The sequence below is a fragment of the Heptranchias perlo genome, chromosome 8 (genome assembly GCF_035084215.1).
Source record: "Heptranchias perlo isolate sHepPer1 chromosome 8, sHepPer1.hap1, whole genome shotgun sequence".
Taxonomy (NCBI): Eukaryota; Metazoa; Chordata; class Chondrichthyes; order Hexanchiformes; family Hexanchidae; genus Heptranchias; species Heptranchias perlo.
This window is the reverse complement of record NC_090332.1, coordinates 7,750,083-7,776,312: the sequence shown is the minus strand read 5'-3', so window position 1 is coordinate 7,776,312 and position 26,230 is coordinate 7,750,083. Positions and strand designations below refer to the sequence as shown.

At 41.8% G+C, this 26,230-nt stretch overlaps 1 protein-coding gene across 4 annotated transcripts in view; it reads left to right on the top strand.

The window, feature by feature from the left end:
* The window catches only part of wdr27 (WD repeat domain 27), a 327,145-nt gene that overhangs the window by 69,518 nt on the left and 231,397 nt on the right, over positions 1-26,230 (top strand). For all 4 annotated transcript variants that reach the window (XR_010963597.1, XM_067988592.1, XM_067988591.1 and 1 more), the window contains exon 22: positions 22,285-22,382. Coding sequence is in view for 3 of the 4 variants with exons in the window: in XM_067988592.1 (XP_067844693.1) it covers positions 22,285-22,382 (98 nt within the window). In the remaining variant the exon portion in view is untranslated. The remainder of the gene's footprint in view (positions 1-22,284; positions 22,383-26,230) is intronic.

Below are 26,230 nucleotides of genomic sequence, written 5' to 3'. Positions count from 1 at the left end.
TAAAGGGACAGTTGGAGGCTGCTCAGAAAAGGCATGAAAACCTTGAAAACCTTTAGTATTTTGTAGAGTCGGAAGGAACAGGAGTGCTACTCCTGGCTCCACAAAACAACTCCAGACCGCTGCCAGCCCGTCCTTGTCCCCGTCCCGATCGCGCCCCCTTCCCTCCTGGACTTACCACTGAGCCTCGGCAGGGGGTGAAATTAGTAAGGCCCCTAGAAGGGTAGGAGCGCCTGATTGACGCCCGCAGAATGCCTGATATATTCTCTTAAGGCCCGAGGATGAATTTACTTTGGTCCTCGGGCCTCTCCATTGTGGGGTGCCGTCGCTGTGCGCAGCCGGAATCACGCCTGGTTTGGGGCGCTAAGGAGTTTAGGCCCCAATGTCTGTTTATCATCAGGTTTTGATATTACCTCTCACACCCTTCCCTCCCCACTCCTAAAATGCTTTAGTAACAAGTGTGCAGTACTGCTTTTTTGGCACTAGAGATGGCTAATGTACTTTGTAACTGCTTTACTGCATAGTGACCGTTAGCAGCAGGAGAAAGGAACGCTCTGTGAACTTGCAGTTATAAATTAACTCTCTTATTGGTGAAGGAGGATTTCAACATAAAGAAGTAAATTTAAAGTAAATTGTAAATCCTATTCATGAGTTATATGTTATGTATTTATATAACATATTGTAACAATGTGAAGGCGACACACTTCTTTGATGGTTCAGTGAGCTTATTCTGTAAGTAGGTAGAGTTGATCCAGAAAGGAAGCTACAGACTCGAAGGGGACCAGGTTCAATCCATGATCTGCTGAATGACCTGACCTCAGCCAGAGTGGCAGTAGGGCTGACGCTATTAGGTGCAACACCCTTAGGTTGAAGAGGGGCAAAATTAGACCCTGATTGCTGCTGGAAGTGTGCATGGGAGGATATCAAATCAAAGCAGGTTTGGGTTTGGCCGTTCATCTGCTGACACTTACTGTCAAGACTTACCTGTGATTATTGGAACTTGGCCAGGTACCGAAGGACGCATTTCAGTGGAAAATGTAATTGGGCGCGGTGTAAAACGGGCTGCAGATTCACAATCGCCCCTTTTGCATTACCGCTGAAGACCAATTTCACCAATGTTTTCAGGGTCGGGTGAGAGGTAAGGGTGGCAAGGAAAAGGATGCCTATATACCTTTAAGAGGCTTTTTGGCCACAACCCACCTTGCCACATTGCATAGAACTGATTTAGGCTTCATTCTTTGTTCTATTTCATCCATTTGAAACATCAGTCGTAATCAGATGCTGGCTTCAACACAAAAAAGAAATAAACTATGTAAAATGACTGCCACAAATTTTGTTTCATTTTAGTTCAGATTCTTTGAGATTTGGAGCATTTATGTAACTTGTTTTATGCCTGTTTCTGTTTCCAAACAGAAATCTGTCCCTACTTATGATAAGCTTGTTGAAAGTTTTTGGTATTTCCTGCTGATCCATGATTTTTGTGGTCTGTGTCATTCAGAAAAGGACAAAGATACAAAGACTTGAGAGACAGTAGCTTCTTCAGGCTAAAATAAGTGCAGACTTTGGCTATTAAGCACAAGCTAAACAAGGACGTTAAAGACCACAGTCACTCTCTTATCCTTTTTATATAGGTAGAAATGCAACAGAAAAAAAATAATTCCAAGGAAAGATCCAGATCTTGCTTAAGTTTTGTGTCTATTGCTGCATCAGTATTCATGTTTTTTGTGAGGTGTGGGTAGAAGTACTTCTAGAAACAAATACCTCAAAGAAAGCAATACCTAGTCAAGTTTTAATGTCATTACCCTGAGAGGACAGGGCACAACCTTATTCATGGTTCTTGTATGCTCGTCCTTGATGCTGCAGTATCCTTGGAATCAACAATTGCATTATTGCCCAACTTTCACCCTGGGATGTCTGACCTGCTGAGGAAGCAAGTTGTGTCTGATCTCTGTTCTGGGGAAAAAGTGGAAACATGATCCAGCTAGGGTTTGGCAGCCATTTCGAGCTCCTCAGAGGCAACTAATGCAGTTAACCATAAAGTTCCCAGCTTCAATCCCTGGTCTCTGCTGAGTTAGCTGATCTTAGCCAGTATGGTGGTGGAAGTGCTACACTTGAATTAGCGTCACTGGGCTAGGGAGAGGAAAATCAGCCCAAGTTTCCACTCCTGATAGCTATCCAGTGGTGGAAAGTGCATATGTGTCTATTTCAGGGTAAGAAAGGATCAGCCCGGACTGGAATGCCTTTCACGGTGAATTCCCTGCCAGCATTCACTTTCACGGTGAATTCCCTGCCAGCATTCACTTTCACGGTGAATTCCCTGCCAGCATTCACTTTCACGGTGAATTCCCTGCCAGCATTCACTTTCACGGTGAATTCCCTGCCAGCATTCACTTTCACGGTGAATTCCCTGCCAGCATTCACTTTCACGGTGAATTCCCTGCCAGCATTCACTTTCACGGTGAATTCCCTGCCAGCATTCACTTTCTGGACTCTTTGCATGAAGAAAGACATTGGGCAAGTTATTGGAGGGTTGCCATTGTTTGTGGAGCCATATTCTAGCCTTAAGAAAGTAGGGAATAAAGCAGGGGGGAGGAGAAACGAGGGTTTGAACCTTCTTTGCTGGCGCACGATTAAGGCTTTGGGAAATCTATGCTTTCCAGTGTGTACTCCAGATTAATTTCTCCAAATCTTTATCTACACCCGGTAGCCGCCAAAATCAAATTTGTGTCATTGCCCCAGATGCACTTTGTTATGCAGCTTAAGTTAGAAGAGCAATATAAAAAAAAATGACATACGGCTGTAAATCGGGAAAAGGAAGCACTTGTGAAGATGATGGCTGAGTGTTTACTTTACAGAGTAACTTTAAAAACAAATAGACTGCTGCAAAAAAGGGAACATTTGCACACATTCTGCACAATCATAGGCCTTTGCTGCAGGCTTAGTACCAAGGTGGTGGTATGTGAATCATATTCTGCAGCGTTTTGTAAGAAGTGACAGAATGAGTGCATATAATAAACCAAGAATTGTCTTTTTAAAAAAGCATCAGCTTGGTCAGGTTGAATTAGTTTACCGGGAATTTTATCTGGATGAATTCCCAAAGATTTGTAGTTAGTATTTAGCAAAGACTCGCCTATAGCTAAAAAACCTGAAAGGTCTTTTTCTGGTTTAGAAATGTCTGTAATTACTGAGACCATAGTTGTCTCCAGCATATCAGATTCCAAAGTTTCAAATGCTTTGTGACCATGTCCCAGTAGGCTCAAAATTCTTAGCATAGAATTCCAAATGTATGTCACCCATGTTTGATGGCTTGCCTTTTAACAGTTGTATTAGCGATTTCCTCTTGGGTAATTGATGCACAATAGGTGTTTGAATTCCTAGAGAAGAGGTTAGATCAGTTTGTGATAGAAGTTGATTCATGCTGTAGTTGAAGGCTAGCATTAGGGTTAGGGTTAGGGTTAGGGTCAGGAGTGCAGTTCAAAAAGTAGAAAAGGTTATATTGTCTTTGCCAAACCATGGATGAGGAGCTAATAATGTTTAAATGGAGTTAACAATAGTTTTGGTCACATTTTTCAGAAGAAGTTGAGCAAGAACATACTTCTGCAGCATTGCCTCCATCAAATCTGATTCTGAAGCAGATGTGACTGAATTCTATTTTGCTACACGATAGTGTGTTGTAATAATCCTTGGCATAATATCCAGACCAGTGAAATATAACCACAGAAAGAACGTGAATTGCTCTGTGTGCAGATTCCCAAGATTCAGGGCTGTGGTTTGGACACTTCTGTTTTCTAAATTATTTAAGAGACCAAAAATCATGAATGTGGAAACTTGCACAGTTTCTTTGTAACATGGAAAACAATAAATTACTCTTTTCTTCTTAGTGCATATTTTTGTTGAGGTTTTTTGTGTTCTTGAAACGAATGGTTTACTCTGTGTTCTGCAGTCCCTCTGTTTCTACCATTGGTGGTTGCTTCTTCAGCCACTATGCCCCCATCTTTTGGAACGCCCTCCCTCAACACCTCCATCTTCTCCTTCCCTGCGTTCGAAAGCCAACTAGTAATCTTTTACTTCAATCATGCTTTCACCCACTTAAACCCACACTTTTTTCCCCTTCTCCTTTCTGCATGGTTTACACTAATACCACTGTCATTTAGAATGCTCTGAGGCATTTTTTTGTATTGGGAAGCACCGTAGAAAGGCAAACCGTTGTTGATGGTAATTATATGGAAACAGAATATCTTCTACTTTTTGCACTCACTGTCAGCATTAATACCGAGTCAAATTTAGCATGGGTGAGAAGAAGAGTACTTAAGTGAAATTGACCGTGGTAAAGTTCTGTCTATTATACCCCAAACAATACGGCTTAACCCCCAAACTCAGTAAAGCACTACCTTATGCATCCGTCTTGCATTTTCATTTCCCATCCTATCCTTATGGTGTCTTAAAGGCAGTTTGCCAATTTGTGCTAAATCATAGGCAATTTTGTGCTGTAAACTAATGCCCAGTAGGGTTGGGACCGCCCAAATGCATTTCGCATAAGATGCTTGCAGCTGGCAGAGAGAGGAGCCTTTTCCCAACAAACTGGGCGACATGGACATGTTGGGCCGAAGGGCCTGTTTCCATGTTGTAACTTCTATGATTCTATGATTCTATGATTCATCAGTCCGAGCTGGATTTAAAAACAGTTCTCAGAGGTGAATGAGCAGTGCTACCCACTCTCAAGGAAACAAATTTCAACAGAACTGTACGAAGAAATGGTGAAGGATCTCTGATCAATTTCAAATAAAGAGGCCAATAAAGGGAAAAGGAGTAATAATAAATAATGAAATGAAACAAACCAGCTCAAGAGAAAGGAATAAGGATGGAGTAAATTGATTAATAATAAACACAGACATAAAGAAATAAACATTAACTCGGGCCTTACAGAATTAGAGAGCTTAAATTTTAGATTAAGTTTCTATACTTAACTTTTTGGAGTGAGACTTTGGCTCAGTGGCTTTCCCTTCATAATTTTAAAGACCTCTATCAGGTCAACCCTTAGTCTTCTCTTTTCTAGAGAAAAGAGCCCCAGCATGTTCAGTCTTTCCTGATGGGTATAGCCTCTCAGTACTGCTATCATCCTTGTAAATCTTTTTTGCATCTTCTCCTGTGCTTCTATACCCTTTTTGCAATATGGAGACCAGAACAGTGTACAGTACTTCAAGTGTGGTCTAGCCAAGGTTCTATACATGTTTAACATAACTCCTCTGCTTTTCAATTCCATCCCTCTAGAAATGAACCCCAGTGCTTTGTTTGCTTTTTTAAGGCCTTATTATCCTACGTCGCTACTTTTAGTGATTTACATTGACTCTGGGTCTCTGCTTGCGCTGCCGGTAACTGTGAGGCCTTGTAAGAGGCAGAACCTTCACTCGGAGTAGGTATGGCCGGGGATGGGGACTCCCAGCATCCTGGGCACCTGCACCTGCTGGCCCATCCAGGCTGGAAGGCCCAATGGTTCCTGCTGTCGGAGGGGATGGAAGGAAGGGTTTAGTGGGGATTTTCATGGCTATATTCTCCCTTTTGAGAAGAGTAATTCCATGAAGGAAGAAAAATATGAAATTGTAAACTGCAGTCTTGAATATAATATGAACCTAATTAATTGAAACCAATCTTTGCTCTATTATTTTATATATATATATTATGTGTGTACATATATATGCAAAGAGAGAGAGCGATTATTTTTAATAATAATTGGATGCTGGTGCAAAAGACAAAAGTAGCTAATTGCTTTGGTTGGGAAGTTATTTCCATTATTTTTTATTGCAATTTCCCTAAGCTTGCCAAATTTACATCAAAGTTGAATTCCTTTTCATTCAGATGACATTTGTATTCCAGAGAAGATGCCAAGCATTAATAAGTGCTGGCAGTAACATATGACCGTGCCATATTCCTGTTTGTTGTAATAAAAAGTAATATCAATTAACTTCTCACAACTTACTACATCTGAAGCCCAGCCATGGAACCAAAATCAAGGTTTGTAACTCTGTGCCCTGACTCATTTGAGTCAACATCTGGCAGAGCAAATGTACAGCACCAACAAGCTCCCCTAGCATGTGTTAAAGATAAAAAAGATCAATCTCATCACAAAAAGTTAATGCTACCTCACCACTTGACCCTAAAACCCCTAGTTTGGGGGAATTGCTTTGTCTTGAATAACCTGGGCTTTTCATCATTTGCATGTTAAAAGCAAATAGAAGTGAGATAAATGTTTGCTACGGTGGTGTACTGTATATAAAGAGTCTCTTCAAATTTTTAATTCAAACTCATGGTAAACTTGGAGTTATTAGGCCAGAAATTGCTGCAATGGCAGGTTTGGCGGCGAAGGACATAAATTGGACTTTTATGCTCACCATTGACATCGCACTACATCTACACCGCAATTTGCTGGAACGTTGATCCAATTAAGACGCAGCGATGTCAATGTCACATCATTTTCCCTATAACATGCTACACTTACCACATGTCATGTCTCAAATTAATCATATACTGTTTTTTCGAATGGTTAGGATCTGGAATGCACTGCCAGAGGGTGTGGTTGAGACAGATTCAATCATGGCCTTCAAAAGGGAACTGGGTAAATACTTGAAAGGAAAAAATTTGCAGGGCTTTGGGGATAGGGCGGGGGAGTGGAACTAGCTGGATTACTCTTGTATAGAGCCGGCACGGACTCGATGGGACGATTGGCCTCCTTCCGTGCTGTAACCTTTCTGATTCTATTTAATTTGCATTTGAATGAGTGACCCTCTTCTGAGTGTTGAAACAGCCTTGCATCTTGAAAATTATTGCCTTCTGATACTAACAGGATTGTGGATTACAAAACTGGCTCAAAAAGACTGCCAAGACAGATAAAAATAATTAAAAACCCCTAGGACCAATTTACTACCTGCTGGAGTGAGACTCCATAGCTTCTTTATGGGCCTCTAAAGTTGAGTGTCATGTTAGGACCAGAATTCACATCATTAATAGGGTCCTCTACGACGTTAATTACTTACCCTAAATAGCAGCGGCAGGAATAATTCGTAATAACGTCGTAAATCCAGCAATTTCACGATCGCCATTAAATTCAATGGGGAGCCTCACGGCGAGAACTGACTTTAATCGGCTTTGGCGAGGTTAACGACGGAGCAGTGCAAATTGTCCAACAACTTGCGGAGAATCGGAACTCAAGGTGTCTCTCGGTTACTCTGCAGATTGCTGGATTTTTTATGAATTAATAATGGCGAGGGTCGTTAATGCATCATTCTAATGCTGCAACTTCCCAGCAGTTTCTGGCCCAATAATACTTGAGTGGAAAAAAAAGTGTAATCTAGAGCAACAATTCTACTGTAAGTGTGCTGATGTAATAGATGTCAGATGCTGGAGCATAGAACTCCACTATGAAATTTGTGTTGCGCAGCTGAGGAAACACAGGCCTGGATTTTAGCATGGAGCTGGGAAGAGAGCAGGGGGGATGTTCAGTGGATGCGAAACCTGGAAGTACAGTTGGCGGGTCGGAATCTGCGATCGTGACCTAATTAAAGGATAAGCGTCGTCGGGGGTTGGGTGGGGGAGGTTGGGGAGAGATCAGCGTCTTCGGGGGTTGGGTGGGGGAGGTTGGGGAGAGATCAGCGTCCTCGGGGGTTGGGTGGGGGGAGGTCGGGGAGAGATCAGCGTCCTCGGGGGTTGGGTGGGGGGAGGTCGGGGAGAGATCAGCGTCCTCGGGGGTTGGGTGGGGGAGGTCGGGGAGAGATCAGCGTCCTCGGGGGTTGGGTGGGGGAGGTCGGGGAGAGATCAGTGTCCTCGGGGGTTGGATGGGGGGGACGGTGAGAAGTCAGCAGGTAAGCTTTTTGGCCCTGGAAGAAACACTCCTGCTCCACAAGCATTGCAATAAAAGCACTTACTTGATGAACCGGCCCTTTTCGCCTCCTTTTACCTGGCAAGATTCACGGGCCCTGGGAAAGTCGTCCTGGAGGCTGTTATTTTAACCTCCCACCCACCCCCAACCCAATTGTTCTTTGGAGTTAGAAATCCCCCCAGAATCACTCTCAAAGCCCCCTCGAGTTTGAATGTAGTTGATAGGAACTCTGTGCTTGGGTGGTCCAGTGTTTTGAAACTCTTTTCTTCAGCAGTGGAAGTCTGACCCTGAAGTGAATGAAATATAGTCATGTGGCATGGCTCCACGTTTCTACATGTAAACAAGCCTAGAGATGTTTTGTAAACTGAAAGACCTGGCCAAATTTCTGAAATTGCTATAACTGGCACGTGTTCCCAGGCGTATGATGACTGGCTCCTTAACGTTTCAGTGACTTCTGCTGAAAATAAAAAAATAAACTCAAATAATGGGTAGGAACAGTCATTCAGTGAAAGGCTAATCATACTTCCAAGAGTTTTGTGGTGTCATTCCAGATGTCTCCAGGCCCAGGGAATTTATGGGATGATAAAGGACAACAGAGTACAACAGCTTAGGAAACTACTGTTTTCAGCTGAAGGCATGGATGATATACCAGGCTATTAACGTCTGAAGATTAATACTAAGTTGCTCAGTGTACTAATACATACGTATGTTTAAGTGCTTTCAAAGTATGTTGAGTATTAGCTTGGGGACATGGCTGGAGTCTTGGGGGGGGTTGGGGGATGGAGAGTTACCCCCACCCCCTGATAGCAGGCAGGCACTGGATTTTTCAGATGCAAGGGGCAGGTGGTGCTAGCAATGCCCCTGCAGTGAGCAACTTAGTTTCTCCCCACTGGCCCTGTAAGCTCTCGTGGAGTCGGCTCTGGCAGTCGGGATCCCAGTGCAGCTGCTGGAATCACGTCTCAAAGATTTTCAGGGCCAATCTTGCCGAGAAATCAAAGCATTGTTAACTTTTTTTATATCGTGAAGCAAAGAATGCAATAGGAGAGCAATTATACGTATGCAAAAGGTAGACGAGTTGTGCAATATCAGATTTTTAGAATTGAAAGTGAATGAGAATATTATTTAATTGCAGATTTTTAAGGACTCATGTTAAAACTCTGCTGTTACTTGTTACATTCACGTAGATTTATTAAAGATGGAAAAAGAAAGCAGCATGGAAAAGAGATTGACTTGTTGTGCTGGAATAAGGTTCAGTGAAATATATATCTACTCTGGAGTTTACAAGAGAGACCCCTCCGTCTGAGATTGTAACCAATGATTCTCAATTTACACTAGTATGTGGGAGATCAACGCGAGCCACAAATACCAGCATCAGATCCCAGATCTTATAAAATGAATCAAAGCAATGCCTCTTTATTTCCAGTTGTGCGTGGGATACACCTTTTAGCTGCTATAACATAAGTTCTATCATCTTTATTATATGGCCAGTGTTTTCTTGTCTTTGAAAGCCTAATAAGTGTACAGCTGGCCCCAAGACTATAAGACTACAAGACTATAATTTACCCCTTAAATCAGAAAGGGATTTGCTATCAAAAGGAAAATACTCTATACTGGATAATGGTATTCGTACAAGACACATAGGAGCTGAACAACTTGTGTTTTATTCTACTGTGTGTAAAGCTAAAGAAAAAACTTTTAAATCACTGGTTTATGATGATAGTTTAATAAAGTATTTGGAAATCTCATTACTGGATAATACCCCTGGTCCGGATGGATTGCATCTGCGCATCTTAAAAGAAGTTAGGGAAGAAATAGCAGAGGCACTATTCCATATATATAAAAATTCATTAGAAAAGGGAATAGTGCCAGAGGACTGGGGGACAGCTAATAGAAACAGAGAAAATAGGAGCAAGAGTAGGCCATTCGGCCCTTCGGGCCTGCTCCGCCATTCAAAATGATCATGGCTGATGGTCTAACTCAGTTCCCTGTTCCCGCTTTTTCCCCATATCCCTTGATCCCTGTGGCATTAAGAAATATATCTATTTCCTTCTTGAATATATTTAATGACTTGGCCTCCACTGCCTTCTGTGGTAGAGAATTCCACAGGTTCACCACGCTCTGAGTGAAGACATTTCTCTTCATCTCAGTTCTAAATGGCATACTCTGTATTCTGAGACTGTGACCCCTGGCTCTGGACTCCCCAGCCGTCGGGAACATCCTCCCTCCATCTAGTCTGTCTAGTCCTGATAAAATGTTATGTTTCGATGAGATCACCTCTCATTCTTCTAAACTCTAGTGAATATAGGCCTAGTCGACCCAATCTCTCCTCATACGTCAATCTTGTCATCCCAGGAATCAGTCTGGTAAATGTTGCACTCCCTCCATGGCAAGGACATCCTTCCTCAGATAAGGAGACCAAAACTGAACACAATACTCCAGATGTGGTCTCACCAAGGCCCCGTACAACTGCAGTAAGACATCCCTGCTCCTGTACTCAAATCCTCTTGCAATGAAGGCCAACATACCATTCGCCTTCCTAACTGCTTGCTGTACGTGAATGCTCGCTTTCAACGACTGGTGTACAAGGACACCCAGGTCTCATTGCACCTCCCCTTACTCACTGCCTGCCACCCAGAAAAAGACCCGTTTATTCCTACTCTTTGTTTCCTGTCTGTCAACCAATTCTCAAGCCATGCCAGTATATTTCCCCCAATCCCATGTGCTTTAATTTTGCACACTAACCTCTTGTGTGGGACCTTATCAAAAGCCTTCTGAAAATCCAAATACACCACATCCATTGGTTCTCCCCTATCCATTCTACTAGTTACATCCTCAAAAAACTCCAGTAGATTTGTTAAACATGATTTCTCTTTCATAAACCCATGCTGACTTTGTCCAATCCCTTTAATGCCTTCCAAGTGTTCTGTTATCACATCTTTTATAATAGACTCGAGCATTTTCCCCACTACTGATGTTAGGCTAACTGGTCTGTAATTCCCTGTTTTTTCTCTCCCTCCTTTTTTAAATAGTGGGTTTACATTTGCCACCCTCCAATCTGTAGGAACTGTTCCAGAGTCTATAGAATTTTGGAAGATGACCACCAATGCATCCACTATTTCCAGGGCCACTTCCTTTAGTACTCTGGGATGTAGATTATCAGGCCCTGGGGATTTGTCAGTCTTTAGCCCCATTAATTTCCCTAGCACTATTTTTTTTTTTTACTAATACTGGTTTCCTTCAGTTTTTCCGTCTCATTAGACTCTTGGTTCCCTAACATTTCTGGGAGGTTATTTGTGTCCTCCTTTGTGAAGACAGAACCAAAGTATGTGTTTAATTGTTCTGCCATTTCTTTGTTCCCCATTATAATTTCCCCCATTTCTGACTGTAAGGGAACTACATTTGTCTTCACTAATCTTTTTCTCTTGACATATTTATAGAAGCTTTTACAGTCAGTTTTTAGTTCCCTGCTAGTTTTCTCTCATACTCGATTTTTCCCCTCTTAATCAATCGCTATGTCCTCCTTTGCTGAATTCGGAACTGCTCCCAATCCTCAGGCTTGCTGCTTTTTCTGGCAATTTTATATGTCTCCTCTTTGGATCTAATACTATCCCTAATTTCTTTTGTAAGCCACGGTTGAGCCACCTTTCCTGTTTTATTTTTGCGCCAGACAGGAATGAATAATTGTAATTCCTGCACACGTTCTTTAAATATTAGCCATTGTCTATCCACCGTCATCCCTTTTAGTAAAGTTCCCCAATCTATCATAGCCAACCCACACCTCATACTTTCATAATTTCCTTTATTTAGATTCAGGATCCTCGTTTTGGATTCAACTATTTCACTTTCCATCTTAATGAGGAATTCTATCATGTTAAGGTCACTCTTCCCTAAGGGACCCCGCACAATAAGATTGTTAATTAATCCTTTCTCATTGCACAATACCCTGTCGAGGATCGCCTGTTCTCCAGTTGGTTCCTCAACGTATTGGTCTAGAAAACCATCGCATACACACTCCAGGAATTTCTCCCCCACAGTATTATTGCTAATTTGGTTTGACCAATCTATATGTAAATTAAAGTCACCCATGATTATATTTGTACCGTTCTTGCATGCGTCTCTAGTTTCCTGTTTAATGCCCTTCCCTACATCTCCACTACTGTTTGGCGTCCTATAGGCCACCGCCACCAACGTTTTCTGCCCCTTGGTGTTTCTTAGCTCCACCCATACAGATTCCACATTGTGATTTTCCGAGCCAATATCTTTCCTCACTATTGCATTGATTTCCTCCTTTACTAACAACGCTACCCCACCTTCTTTCCCTTTTTGCCTGTCCTTCCTAAATATTGAATACCCCTGGATGTTCAGTTCCCATCCTTGGTCACCCTGCAGCCATGTCTCTGTAATCGCAACTATATTATAACCGTTAATATTTATCTGCACTGTTAATTCATCAAGCTTATTGCGAATGCTCCGTGCATCAAGACACAATGCCTTTAGACTTGTCTTTTTAAGATTGCTAGTCACCTTAGTTTTATTTTGCACTATGGCCCAATTTGTTTGTCGCCCTTGTTTTCTCTGCCTGCCACTATTGCTTCTTCTCTTTCTGTCTTTTGTTTCTATCCTTGTTTCCCCCTCCTCTGTCTCCCTGCTCAGGTTCCCATCCCCCTGCCATTCTAGTTTAAACCTTCCCCAACAGCACTAGCAAACACCCCTGCGAGGACATCGGTCCTGGTCCTGGTGATTTCTATATTTTAAAAGGGTGATAGAATCAATTCAGGGAACTATAGACCAATTAGCTTAATGTCGGTGGCAGGAAAGATAATGGAATCCTTACTCAAAGGTGTAATAGAGAAACATCTTACTCAAAGATGTAATTAAAAAAATCTAGAAACCGAAAATATAATAAAGAATATCAAAAGGAAAAGTCATGCTTGACTAACCTTATTGAACTCTTTGAAGAAGTAACAGAAATAGTAGACAAGGGTAATGTAGTAGATGTAATATATTTGGATTTCAAAAGACCTTTGATAAGGTACCGCATAGTAAACTCATGACTAAGGTCAGAGCTCGTGGAGTCAGGGGACAAGTAGCAGAATGGATAGCAAGTTGGATACAAAACAGAAAACAGAGTAGGGCTTAGACTGGCAAAGGGTGGGAAGTAGTGTTCTATAAGGATCGGTGCTACGACCACTGTTGTTCACCAATTACATAAACAATTTGGACTCTGGAATTGGAAGTACAATTTCAAAATTTGCGGATGACGCCAAATTGGGAGGTATAGTTAATACCGAGGAGGACTGCAACAAAATACAGGAAGACATTAATAAACTTGCAGAAAGGCCGAGCAATTGGCAAATTAATTTCAATATAGATAAGTATGAGCTATTACATTTTGGTAGGAAGATTTGGGGGCCAGATACTGCTTGGATAATAGTGTAAATGGGATAGAGGTGCAGAGGGATCTGGGGGTACAGATACACAAATCACCAGAAGTACTGACACAGGTTAATAAGGTCATAAAAAAAGCAAACCAAGCACTAGGGTTCATTTCTAGAGGAATAGATTTGAAAAGCAGAGAAGTTATGTTAAACTTATATAGAACCTTTGTTAGACCACACTTGGAGTACTGTGAACAGTTTTGATCTCCATATTATAAAAAGGATATAGAGGCACTGGAGAAGGTGGAAAAAAGATTTACTAGGATGATACCAGAACTGAGAGGTTATACCTATCAGGAAAGATTGAGCAGGCTGGGGCTCTTTTCTCTAGAAAAGAGAAGACTGAAGGGTGACCTGATAGAGATCTTTAAGATTATGAAAGGGTTTGATAGGGTAGATGTAGAGAAGAGGTTTCCACTTGCGGGGGAGACCAGAACTCGGGGCCAGAAATATGATAGACACTAATAAATCCGGTAGGGAATTCAGGCGAAACTTCTTTACCCAGAGAGTTGTTAGAATGTGGAACTCGCTACAAGGAGTAGTTGAGGCGGCATAAATGCATTTAAGGGGAGGGTAGATAAACACGAGGGAGAAAGGAATAGAAGGACATGCTGATAGGGTTAGATGAAGTAGGGAGGGAGGAGGCTCGTGTGGAGCATAAACACTGGCATAGACCTGTTGGGCTGAATGGCCTGTTTCTGTGCTGAACATTCTGTGTAATTGTTACTACTTTACTTAAACCACCTTTGAACACCAAAAGCTTTTGCCCACCTCCCAAAAAGATAGCCCAGGACTTCTCTGCATAAAGAACAGGAGCCTTTATGTGGTAAACTGGCAACTGTTTCCAAATTTGGGATTAATGAGGCATGGTGCAATGTTTATCTGATCTTACTGCATTCTCTTTTTTTCCAAACACTTTTCCTCATGTAAATATCTCATTGAAAGTTTCTGTACCCAGACCGAACTCTTTTACGGACTGAAACATACGTTTTTGTTCTCTTCTGTATTGGAGTTAGTGCAGCTCAGGTCTAACAAATAACTCCAATCGCCATGAGTTGTTTACTGGACGATATGTAGGATGACCAATAAATCTCTTGTCAATCTGGATGATGGGAAATATCACACCGTCAGACCACTTTATACAGTCTGAGCAACTGCTCTGATTTATTTATACATAAAAGAATAAAATGAATTAAAAAGACTTAGGCTAAGTACTAAACAGCATGATATTTACATGAGTACTGGAAAGCTTTTTTTTTCACAGCTTCTTGGAATGTAACAATTTGTTTGAATGAGGCTGCTGAGCCTTCTCTTTCTTTGGTTCACATTCTGTCGTTTCAAAGTATATCTTTCAGGATTAGATGTTATACATAGAGTATGTGAGCATACAATAAACGTGGACTCTGGTGCGTTCTTGCCAGAACTAAAGACTAATAGCGAGATGTAGGTTATTTATCCCTTGGAGCCTCTTCGATGTAAAGCCATTTCTTTTGAAACAGCCAAGCAACCAAAATGGTGTCAGTGCTCACACCCGGCTAAATAATGGGATGGCGACCTACAAAGTTATGTTCTTTTTGGCAGTTCTATCGGACCACAACTAGAAATTACATGCCCATCTGGCAATAGCTACATCCATTAACATTTTAAACATGCCGTCCCACCATCATGGAACCTTTATCTTAACTGATTCCAGATCAAAAGGAATTTCCCTTTTCTTGGTACAGCATAAGCCTGATGTCTGTGATACTACACATAATAGTTTCTGATCTCAGCCGCCCCTTTGTGGGTTGGGAGCCAAGAGAAGCCGAACCTGTTAACCAAAGGGAAGGAGTGGAACGCGGTGAAGAAAAATCAAAAGGGGAGTCATGTTGGGCCACTCCCATGCAACTCTTAATGATTTGATGCAAAACAACATCAATCGTAGAGGCCTAGTAATAGGTTGCCTGACTGCTTCCTTTATGGACCAAGGATGGCCTTATAATGTGGGGAGAAGTATTGAGAGGAAAGACAAAGGGAAAGAAAGAAACTGGGATTAAGAAAAGAAACTGCCTTTGGAGACGTAATTCAGCAGTAAGAATGTATTGTAAATGAGCTCCACGGTTTTTACTTTAATCATCTCCATCCAATGATTTTTGGTGCCCAAATTGTTTCTATCCATTTCCTAAGTTAATCACAACATCCTTTCAACTTGGCTGCACATTGTGGAGGAAATTCTAGAAAAGTTAGTCAGTACTGAAAATTCAGGAGAACTCGCTGGCTGAGGCCTGACGTACATTGCTCATCTTTCCTTCACGTGTTGTGTAGGATTTAAAAGAATTCACCAACCTCATGATGTTTCTGAAGGAATGCTAGCAGCTTACAATTGACTTTACCACTAATCCATCTATAGCCGAATCAAGCCTGCCAATTTAGGACATGTGCCAGCTAAATAGATGAAAGAATTAAAATGGCAAAAACTAAAATCCATAAAATGAACCCACAAATATTAGATCTCGAGCAAAGATTGAATACTTTCCGGATAAAGAATAGAACAAAATGACTAAAGTTGCTTACTTTGACAGTAGAGGCATAATAAGGGTGGCATTAGTTTTTTTTCTTAATCCCAGTTTCTTTCTTTCCCTTTGTCTTTCCTCTCATTAGGTCTCCCCACATTATAAGGCCATCCTTGGTCCATAAAGGAAGCAGTCAGGCAACCTATTCCTAGGCCTCTACTACTGATGTTGTTTTGCATCAAATCATTAAAGAGTTGCATGGGAGTGGCCCAACATGACTCCCCTTTTGGCATCTGACAGAGTCGACACATGAAACTAAGATGGCTGCAAAAATGAGCGAGGATCTAGTGTAATTGGCCCTCACCCCATTTTCCACAAACCCCAGCTCCAGTATCACTGGAAAGCCTTGGAAACCCAGACTAAAATCCTGCCCAGATGTCTTTCTTTGGTCGTCACTTAGGAGTTCAGAATATGGTCAACTGTACCTTGAACCAAACCTCAGTCCATCCCTATGAATTGTCTGTATAGTCCGTGATCATCAATTGGGCTCTTTGTTATTAAAATGTAATCATTTCAAATATTGTTTAATCCCTTTTGGCCATTGTAATTTATAAAATTGCCGGAGTACCTGTCAGGAGAAACTACTGATTTTACATATTGTAACAGTTTTTTATTTAGCACTGGAAGAGTTAACATTCATGGCACATAGTAATATCTGATGTGTGTTTGTGGCTAGGGGAAAAACATCTTAAATATTCCTAAAAGCCCTTTTCCCTAAATGACTTTATACAAAAGCAGACACAATCCTCGATTCCTTGGATCTGTATCGGACATTGGCTGCGTTGCTTCTGACTTGCTGCTGTGCTCGCTGCAGTGAATTTAAATGAGTTCTCCAGCGAATTTTGGTGTAAATCTGCCACTGGAGGATTGGGGAGCACAGCAGTCTAAATTATGGCATTCATCGCCAATCACCGGTGCAGCGAATTCCGGGCCAATGCTTTAGCTCGCTAAATGCAATTTCAACCCTTTGAAGTCTATGGAGCCAGTTTTCAGTGACCTAAAGTCCACTTATGACTCAAAAAATATATGTTGTTACACCAGATTAAAATAACTAATCCACTTGCAATAATGAACCTGAATGACTGTTATTATCACTATTTACCAATGGTTGATTTAGGGCCTGGCTTCATTTTGTGCCAAAATAGTCATAGATTTGTTAAAACCAAATTGGTAGTAGTTACATTTTTTTCTGCTTTATTATGAAATAAGTTCATTAAATAAGTTAAACAAACTTGATTTTTCACATCTGATGTGGATATTCCTTGGTTTTGGTTAGACCATCACTAATGAAAGCCAAAAGCATTCAGATTATTATCATAGAATCATAGAAAATTTACAGCACAGAAGTAGGTCTTTCGGCACATCTTGTCTGCGCCAGCTGAAAATGAGCCACCCAGCCTAATCCCACTTTCCAGCACTTGGTCCATAGCCACGTAGGCAACGGCACTTCAGGTGCTCATCCAGGTACTTTTTAAATGTGATGAGGGTTTCTGCCTCGACCACCTTTTCAGGCAGTGAGTTCCAGACCCCCACCACCCTCTGAGTGATAAAACTTTTCCTCAGCTCCCCTCTAATCCTTCAACCAATCACTTTAAATCTATGCCCCCTGGTTATTGACCTCTCTGCTAAGGGAAATAGGTCCTTCCTATCCACTCTATCTCGGCCCCTCAGAATTTTGTACACCTCAATTAAAATAAAAGCATATTTGCCATGGATTCTTTGTAGCATGTGAAGTGTCACACTTTGAAAGCAGGAAGCAGCTCTAAAAAATGTGGTAATACTTGCTGATTAACCAAATATGAAAAGCTACTTCACTTTATAACTATCAAAGGATTAGTTAAGGAATGCAAAGTTGAATCAGGTTATTGTACATTGAAAGCAGCAGTAAGTCAGTAGCAAGGAACATTAATTGTTATTACAGATGTGTTAGGATTTGATATGGCAGTTACAAAATGGAACATTGACTCATCAAAGGAATATGATGAGGGTGTGGTAATAAATTCTGCCTGCTCTTATCCTTACAAGGAAAGAGGTTTTGCTTGCACTAGTAGGAAGCATCTGCTGTATCAGTGAGTGGTTGGTATAAGGTGGGAAAGAATGAGAAATATGTTTCCATTCTGCAGTATGTCTGCACTGTGCTACCGTATAATGATGGAAAAATGTGGTACCTAAGGCTTACCAAAAACCTGGTTTCAATCTTTTCTTGTTTCCTATGAGAATAGTTTGAAATACCTAAGGTAGATTCACTAAGTCTATTTAATTTCTCCTAAGAGATAAAGAAAAAAATATGTGTGAATGTTGAAATCCCTCTATATCGTTTTTGTGTTATATTTGTGGAATAAGTGTCTACTAATCTGGATGTATTAAGGAATCACATTTAACTTGCAAAAACAGACTGTAACAATTTTTACTTCTCCATTAAAAAAAATCATAGAATCATACAGCACTGCAGGAGGCCAGTCGGCCCATTGTGCCTGTGCCGGCTCTTTGAAGAGCTATCCAATTAGTCCCACTCCCCTGCTCTTTCCCCACAGCCCTGCAAATTTTTCCACTTCAAGTATTTATCCAATTCCCTTTTGAAAGTTACTTTTGAATCTGCTTCCACTACCCTTTCAGGCAGTGCATTCCAGATCATAACAACTCGCTGTGTAAATTTTTTTTTCCTCATGTCGCCTCTGGATCTTTTGCCAATTACCTTATATCTGTGTCCTCTAGTTACCGACCCTTCTGCCACTGGAAACAGTTTCTCATTCATTCTATCAAAACCCTTCATGATTTTGAACACCTTTGTCAAATCTCCCCATAACCTTCTCTGCTCTAAGGAGGGCAACCCCAGTTTCTTCAGTCTATCCACATAACTGAAGTCCCTCATCCCTGGTTCCATTCTAGTAAATCTCCTCTTTGCCCTCTCCAAGGCCTTGACATCCTTCCTAAAGTATGGTGCCCAGAATACTCCAGCTGGGGCCTAACCATTGTTTTATAAAGGTTTAGCATAACTTCCTCGCTTTTGTACTCTATGCCTCTATTTATAAAGCTCAGGATCCCATATGCCTTTTTAACAATCTTCTCAACTTGTCCTGCCACCATTAAAGACTTGTGTACATACACCCCAAGTCTCTCTGTTCCTGCATCTCCTTTAAAATTGTACCATTTAGTTTATTGCCTCGCCTTATTCTTCCTACCGAAATGTGTCACTTCACACTTCTTGAGTTAAGTTTCATCTGCCATGTGTCTGCCCATTTCACCAGACTGTCTATGTACTCCTGAAGTCTGTTACTACCCTCCACATTGTTTACTACATTTCCGAGTTTCGTATCATCCGCAAACTTTGAAATTATGCCCTGTATACCCAAGTCCAGGTCTTTAATATATATCAAAAACGACCCCTGAGGGATACCACTACACACTTCCCTCCAGTCTGAAAAACAACCGTTCACCACTACTCTCTGTTTTCTGTCCCTTGGCCAATTTTGAATCCATGCAGCCACTGCCCCTTTAATCCCATGGGCTACAATTTTGCTAACAAGTGTATTCTGTGATACTTTATCAAATGCCTTTTGAAAGTCCGTCAACCTTACTACCCTCATCAATCCTCTCTGTTACTTCATCAAAGAACTCAAATCAAATTAGTCAAACACGATTTGCCTTTAACAAATCTGTGCTGGCTTACATTTATTAACCCATATTATTCCAAGTGGTATCAAAGTTTTTGAGATCTTTAGATAAGACCACTAAAAAAGGAAAGTGAATTCTTAGCTTTGTATCTAGAGGCATTGACTTCAATGGAAAGGAAATTTGGGCAGGGTGTATAATGGGCGGCTGATCAACTACCGCCCGTTTTGTACCCCCGCTGAAGTTGAATTTCATCCCCACAGAGTACAGAAAAGAGTGGGTAATGATGAACCTGCACATGACCTTAATCAAGCGCAGTTGGAGTTCTGGGTGCAGTTTTGGGCTCCCCATTAGAAGAAGGATGTAAAAGTCATGGGAAAGTTGCAGCATAGATGCACCAGGATGTTACAGGGATGAGAGGCTGCAGTCAGAAAAAGAGACTTGAGAAGTTAGGACTCTTTTGCACTACAGCTGAGATTAAGAGACGAGCTAATAGAAGTCTTCAAGGTTATGAAGTGTTATGATGAGGTAAATAGTGATCGATTGTTTCCACTGGTTGGCAAGACATTAACATGAGAGCAGAAATTTAATATAACCACAAAAAGAAAAGGGAAAATTTGGAAAAAATCCTTTATACAGCGAGTGAATAGAATATGGAATTCGGTATTACAAACTGTTGTTGTAACAGAGTCCATAAAGAGAATTAGCTAGTTGCTTGAAAAAGAGGAATATTAAAAGGTATGGGAAGCAAACAGGAGAATGGAGAAAACACCATCACAGACTTGATGGACTAAATGAATTGTTTTGGTGCTCTAGCATTCTCTGATTCTGAGACCCCATGCCATTCTGAGGGCCTTGCATGTAAAGGGTAGGGTAGCTTATTGGAAAATTGCATCCACAGTTTTCCGATAAGCTTCCCACTGCGGTGAGGCCCTTGCACCCCCTTGCACTAGGCCCAGTATTTCTTCCATCCCATCCTCTCTAAGCTCTATTGCTGCCTGTACCCTATGAGGTGGCTTCCAAAGCTTGGCAGAGGCAGAGGAGCTTGGAAAAGTTTGCCCTGTGATTCCACGTGTACCTTTCTCCAAGTGTACAGAAGCAGACAGAAAGTCACTACAGCAGAAACAACTTGCATTTATTTAGCACTCCTCGTGTGCCGGAAAAGATCACAAAGCACTTGACAGTAAGAAGGACAAAATAGTGGATGTCGAGCCGGAGAAGAAAAGGAAAAAATACAGAGGGTTGGGGTTGAGGTGGAGGGGGGGGGGGTGCGGAAATCGAAGGCATGGCCAAAGAGGAGGGCTTTTAAAAGCAGGGAGGCGCCTGGTAAGATAAAAGGAACTGGTCAGGGAGTTCCAGAAGGTAGACCCAGTAGCTGAGCAAACAGTCACCAATGGTGAAGGGCAGGGGACAAGTAGAAGCCCAATTCTAAAGGAGCAGAGGGTGTATACAGGGAACGTAAGGCAGGAGGAGGTCACTGAGATTGGGTGGAGGGGTGTCAGGGAGGAATTTGACAGCGAGGATGAACATTTTGAAGCAAACTCATAGGGTACAGACAGCAATGGAGCTTAGAGAGGACGTGATGTATGGGACCTAGTGCAAGGGAGGACAAGAGTTGCAGCATTTTGAATGAATTGAAGCTTGTGAAGGGTTGAGGTAAGGCCACCCATTATTATTAGAGAAGTCGAACCATGAAGTGGTGAAGCCATGAACTAAGGTTTCGGTGACGGAAGGTGAGAGAGGGTTGGAGTTCGGCAAAATTACATTGGTGGAACGAAGCATTCTTGGTAATTGAACTGATGTGGTGTGGAAGCTGGGTTTGGGGACAAGTTGTACGCTAAGATTCAGCCTGAGGTGGCAGCTATGGAGGTTGATGGAGTCAAGGCCAGAGGCATGTAGATGCTTGCAGGATCCAAAAAGAATGCCTTTGGGTTTGCCAACATTATGTTGGAAGAAATTTGGTGATGGAAATCCTATGCTGCAGTAATGTTTTCCCACTCTTCCTCTGATTCTGTGGCTCTCTTAAGACCATATAAGCCCAAAATTGGAAAGAATGAGAAAGGCCCTTTGGTCCATGAAACAGACAATGTGCAATCTACTTTATTATGGGATCTACCTCACTTATTTAATCTCCTGAGGGACAATTCTGCATGACTTCTTCCTGATTTCCCTCCACCCAAAATAATTTTAAAATAAACATCAGCGTATCTATTCATACATGCTTCTTCACTAGTCAACCCTGGCTGGTTATTTCGCATAGATGACAGTTGATTGATCCCAAAAGCACAGGAACCATTGTATTCCGTGGGATGTTGCTATCCTTATGCTTAGTCTTAATTCTAACCATGTTTTTATTCAGTTCTTTTCTTGAAGGAACCAATTAGCACATTATTAGCTGCTTTTACTAATAGCCTGTTCTACAAATCCATTACTCTGTGGAGAAAAAAGCTCACAGTTAAGGTAGATAGCCATCTTATATCTACATTATCCATGCATCAGCATTCTAAAGACTTGTATCATGTCCCTCTTCCATTAACATCATGATGCCTCTGATAAAACCATTTCAAAGTCTTCCCCTGGAAGGTGCCTCTTCATTTTTTACGGAAAACAATGACTTGATCTAATAGTTTAAGTTGATAGTATATTGTTTGGTTAATGTTGTTACAAAAACAAATGATTTTGATATGATGCTCAATTTCGATCTGGTTCCTTTACCCTGCACAATTAGGACACTCTCTTTTAACTTTAAAATTCACAGTTATAATTGATATCTATTTATAATCCTATGTGGTCTATCTCTATCTTGTTTTAGGGCTCAGTGTTTAGTACTCAGCCTTCAGGATCCTATAATCTTTTTCTGACAACTGCCATAACAGATGGGATCAAATTGTGGGATATGCGGACGCTAAGGTAAGAAAATGTTTATCGATCGTTCATAGTGGAATTGCTCGCTGAGTCCTATTGTAAAAAAATAAGCAATTGCTTCACACATTACAGAAATACTCACTTCAGGTGCGGTGAATACTTTCATTATTAATGATCACAAAAGTGCTGGTCAACTAGATTATAGATTTAGGTAATGCAAAGTAACTCTCCTGTATTAATTTACAAACAGTGTTTTAATCAGCTCTGACCCTGTTGTCATGCCCATCTGTCCTTTACTTCCAACAGTGCTTCAGGCAACTTTTATTGCAGAAAAGTATCACTAATTGGCAGATAACGTAATCTCATTTGCCTATTCTTAAGTCACTGTTAGTTTATTATTTTGCTTTTAATCAACGTGGAAGCCAAATCCAGTTTACTTGCAAAATGCTTCTCTTAACCAATCTTATGCAGCACCGACCATTTAACTGTGGAAGTTCACTAAGATGTATCAAATATTTAATACAGCAAGACATAAGACATTGCACTTAAAATTATTTTGAAAATCTGCAGTCGCAGTCTCATTGATACAAGGAATCAGTTTTTATTGCTGGATTTTTTTTCAAAACATTGACCAATCTCCAGGTATAATCTTTTTCAGTAGTTTCAGAATTAAGTCAACAAATGGAAAGATGTGGCACTCAATATGATTACTGTAGTTTCTTTAAAAATTACACATTTGGTGTTTTTTCAATACATTGTGAAGTTTTACGTGGATCTGGTGTACTCGGTCACCGCCTTTGTCCCTTCCGACATGGCGTGCTTGGCTAGCTCCCCGGCAGCAGCAGGCACACGGCGGTCTGGATCTCCGGGGACCTGATGGTGCGACGTTTGTTGTAATGGGCCAGGCGTGATCGGCTCGAAAATATCATTCGCAAAGGATAGTTGAGTTAAAGTGTAAATTGCCTTTTTTTAGTATGTGTGTGCGATCAATCAACTAACAGTGGAAGCGGGAATCTGTGTAGACTTCAAGGCGCTGGTTTGTTGATCACTGATAAATGCAGGGCTGGTTTGCCAAAAAAAGTAAAATTTGAATCGGAGGGCGCTAAATTGGGCCATGTAGCGCCTGTTGTTTCGGCGTGACGCGGCCTCTTCGACATCCAAGATGGCGTCTTGGATGCGCACGCACGTTTCCAGCGTGACGTGCGCCAGATGCCATTTTGGTATAGGAGTTAGCGCAGGCACAGATAACGAACGCTGGAATCATGTAAAGTCGGGAGAAAATGGCTTCAATCAGTGTGCAACGCTGATTTAAAGTGATAGACACCATTTTGGGACTTAACGCTCAACTCAACGCACAGTCTTAACCCCGACCATCTGAACGTATCTTAGAGCGCCTGGAGGACCTCCCACCGGCGCTATTTAAGGGGACCATGCAGGATTTACAGGTTAGTGGCTGGATTATTGCTTCTGGCTGCTAAGACATTTGTAACTGTTTTTGGAGATCTGCTACACTTGAATACTAGGATGCAGGGACATAGCCTAACATTTAGAGCCAGGACTTGCAGGAGTGCAGGAGTGAAGTTATGAAATGCTTCTACTTGCAAAGGGTGGGAGAAGTTTGGAATTTGGAATGGCCTTCTGCAAATGGCAGTTAATGCTAGCTCAGTTGAGAATTCTAAATCTGAGATTGATAGATTTATGTGAACCAAGGGTATTAAGGGATATGGGGCTAAGGTGGGTATATGGAGTTAGGTCACAGGTCCACCCTTATCTGATCAAATGGTGGAACAGGCTCGAGGGGCAAAATGCCAGCACTACATGCTGCCTCCTGATATGTGCCAGCTTCTCCTGCAAGAAAGCGGGACGTGTGTCTGAGTGATGTGCCTATCATGGTTGAATAGCTGCCTGTGTGTGGCCTGTGAGTTGTGGGTGGGTGGCTTGCAATGGTGGTAATGTGTAAGGATGAGAGGGTTGAGTACTGATGGAAAGAGTTTGTTGGTATGTAGGTGATGGGGGGTGTAGTGCATGGAGCAATGGATGCGACTAGTGGTGTAGTTGGTAGGAGACACCACTTGACAGTTGACCTCACTCATCTTGACCACTCGTCAAAGCATTGAACTCCTTCCTGTTCTGCATCCATGTTCATGATGCTGTGCGCCTGGCATTGACTTCATCCCCTACTGCCTCCCACTACCTTTTGGGTGTTTGTCTGGAGGGCCTCCTGCTCCCACCCCCCCCCCCCCCCCCCCCCGCAGATGTAGGATGTCCCTCCTTCTGTCCACCTCTTGCACCAAGGCATCTGGTGCATCAGCAGAGAATCTTGGTGCACAGAGTCTCAGATTGGCAGATTGGTGAGGTCTGGCATGTAGATTGGAGAATGTGAGATTTAGTGGTGCGCAACCTTTATTCAAAGTTTTAACATGACTCATCAGTATGTAAAAATTGGGATAGGACCTGCATCTGTGCTTTACGTGTGCGATATCTGATCTCCGTTCAGACTCGGTGCAGACAGCAGGCTGTTATAGTCAGCAAATAACAGGTACCAGCTACCTTTAAGAGATTTCTAACAGACAGCCTGCCTTTAAGGGATTGGAGCTTCCCCCTGCTGATGGAAAGTGCGAATTGCATGGAATCCTCGTTCAATACTGATTTCCAACGCAGATCGCAGATTGCAGGTAAGTCCTCAGGCCTGACAAAAATCTCGTCCTGCCTGCGCAGGGACCATTGGGCACGCGTTAATAGTGGATCGTGTTACTCCCGCCCAAAAACAGGCCCTATCCAATTTTTCCACCAGTGTGTTTTAAACGAATTTTTATAAATTTCAAATAAAAAGAAGGTATATTTGGAAATATTTGTCCCACACAACTCTTGCAATGAGGCCAACATACCATTCGCCTTCCTAACTGCTTGCTGCACCTGAATGCTCGCTTTCAACGACTGGTGTACAAGGACACCCAGGTCTCATTGCACCTCCCCTTTTCCCAATCTATCACCACTCAGTTAATAATCTGCCTTTCTGTTTTTACAACCAAAGTGGATAACCTCACATTTATCCACGTTATACTGCATCTGCCGTATTCTTGCCCACTCACCCAACTTGTCTAAATCACATTGGAGCCTCTTTGCATCTTCCTCACAGCTCACATTCCACCCCAGCTTTGTGTCGTCTGCAAACTTGGAAATGTTACATTTAGTTCCCTCATCCAAATCATTGATATATATTGTGAATAGCTGGGGCCCAAGCACTGATCCCTGCGGTACCGCACTAGTCACTGCCTGCCACCTGGAAAAAGACCCGTTTATTCCTACTCTCTGTTTCCTGTTTGTCAATCAATTCTCAATCCATGCCAGTATATTCCCCCCAATCCCATGTGCTTTAATTTTGCACACTAACCTCTTGTGTGGGAGCTTATCAAAAGCCTTCTGAAAATCCAAATACACCACATCCACTGGGTCTCCCCTATCCATTCTACTAGTTACATCCTCAAAAAACTCCAGTAGATTTGTTAAGCATGATTTCCCTTTCATAAACCCATGCTGACTTTGTCCAATCCCGTTAATGCCCTCCAAGTGTTCTGTTATCACATCTTTTATAATAGACTCTAGCATTTTCCCCACTACTGATGTTAAGCTAACTGGTCTGTAATTCCCTGTTTTTTCTCTCCCTCCTTTTTTAAATAGTGGGTTTACATTTGCCACCCTCCAATCTGTAGGAACTGTTCCAGAGTCTATAGAATTTTGGAAGATGATCACCAATGCATCCACTATTTCCAGGCCACTTCCTTTAGTACTCTGGGATGTAGATTATCAGGCCCTGGGGATTTGTCAGCCTTTAGCCCCATTAATTTCCCTAGCACTTTTTTTTTACTAATACTGGTTTCCTTCAGTTTCTC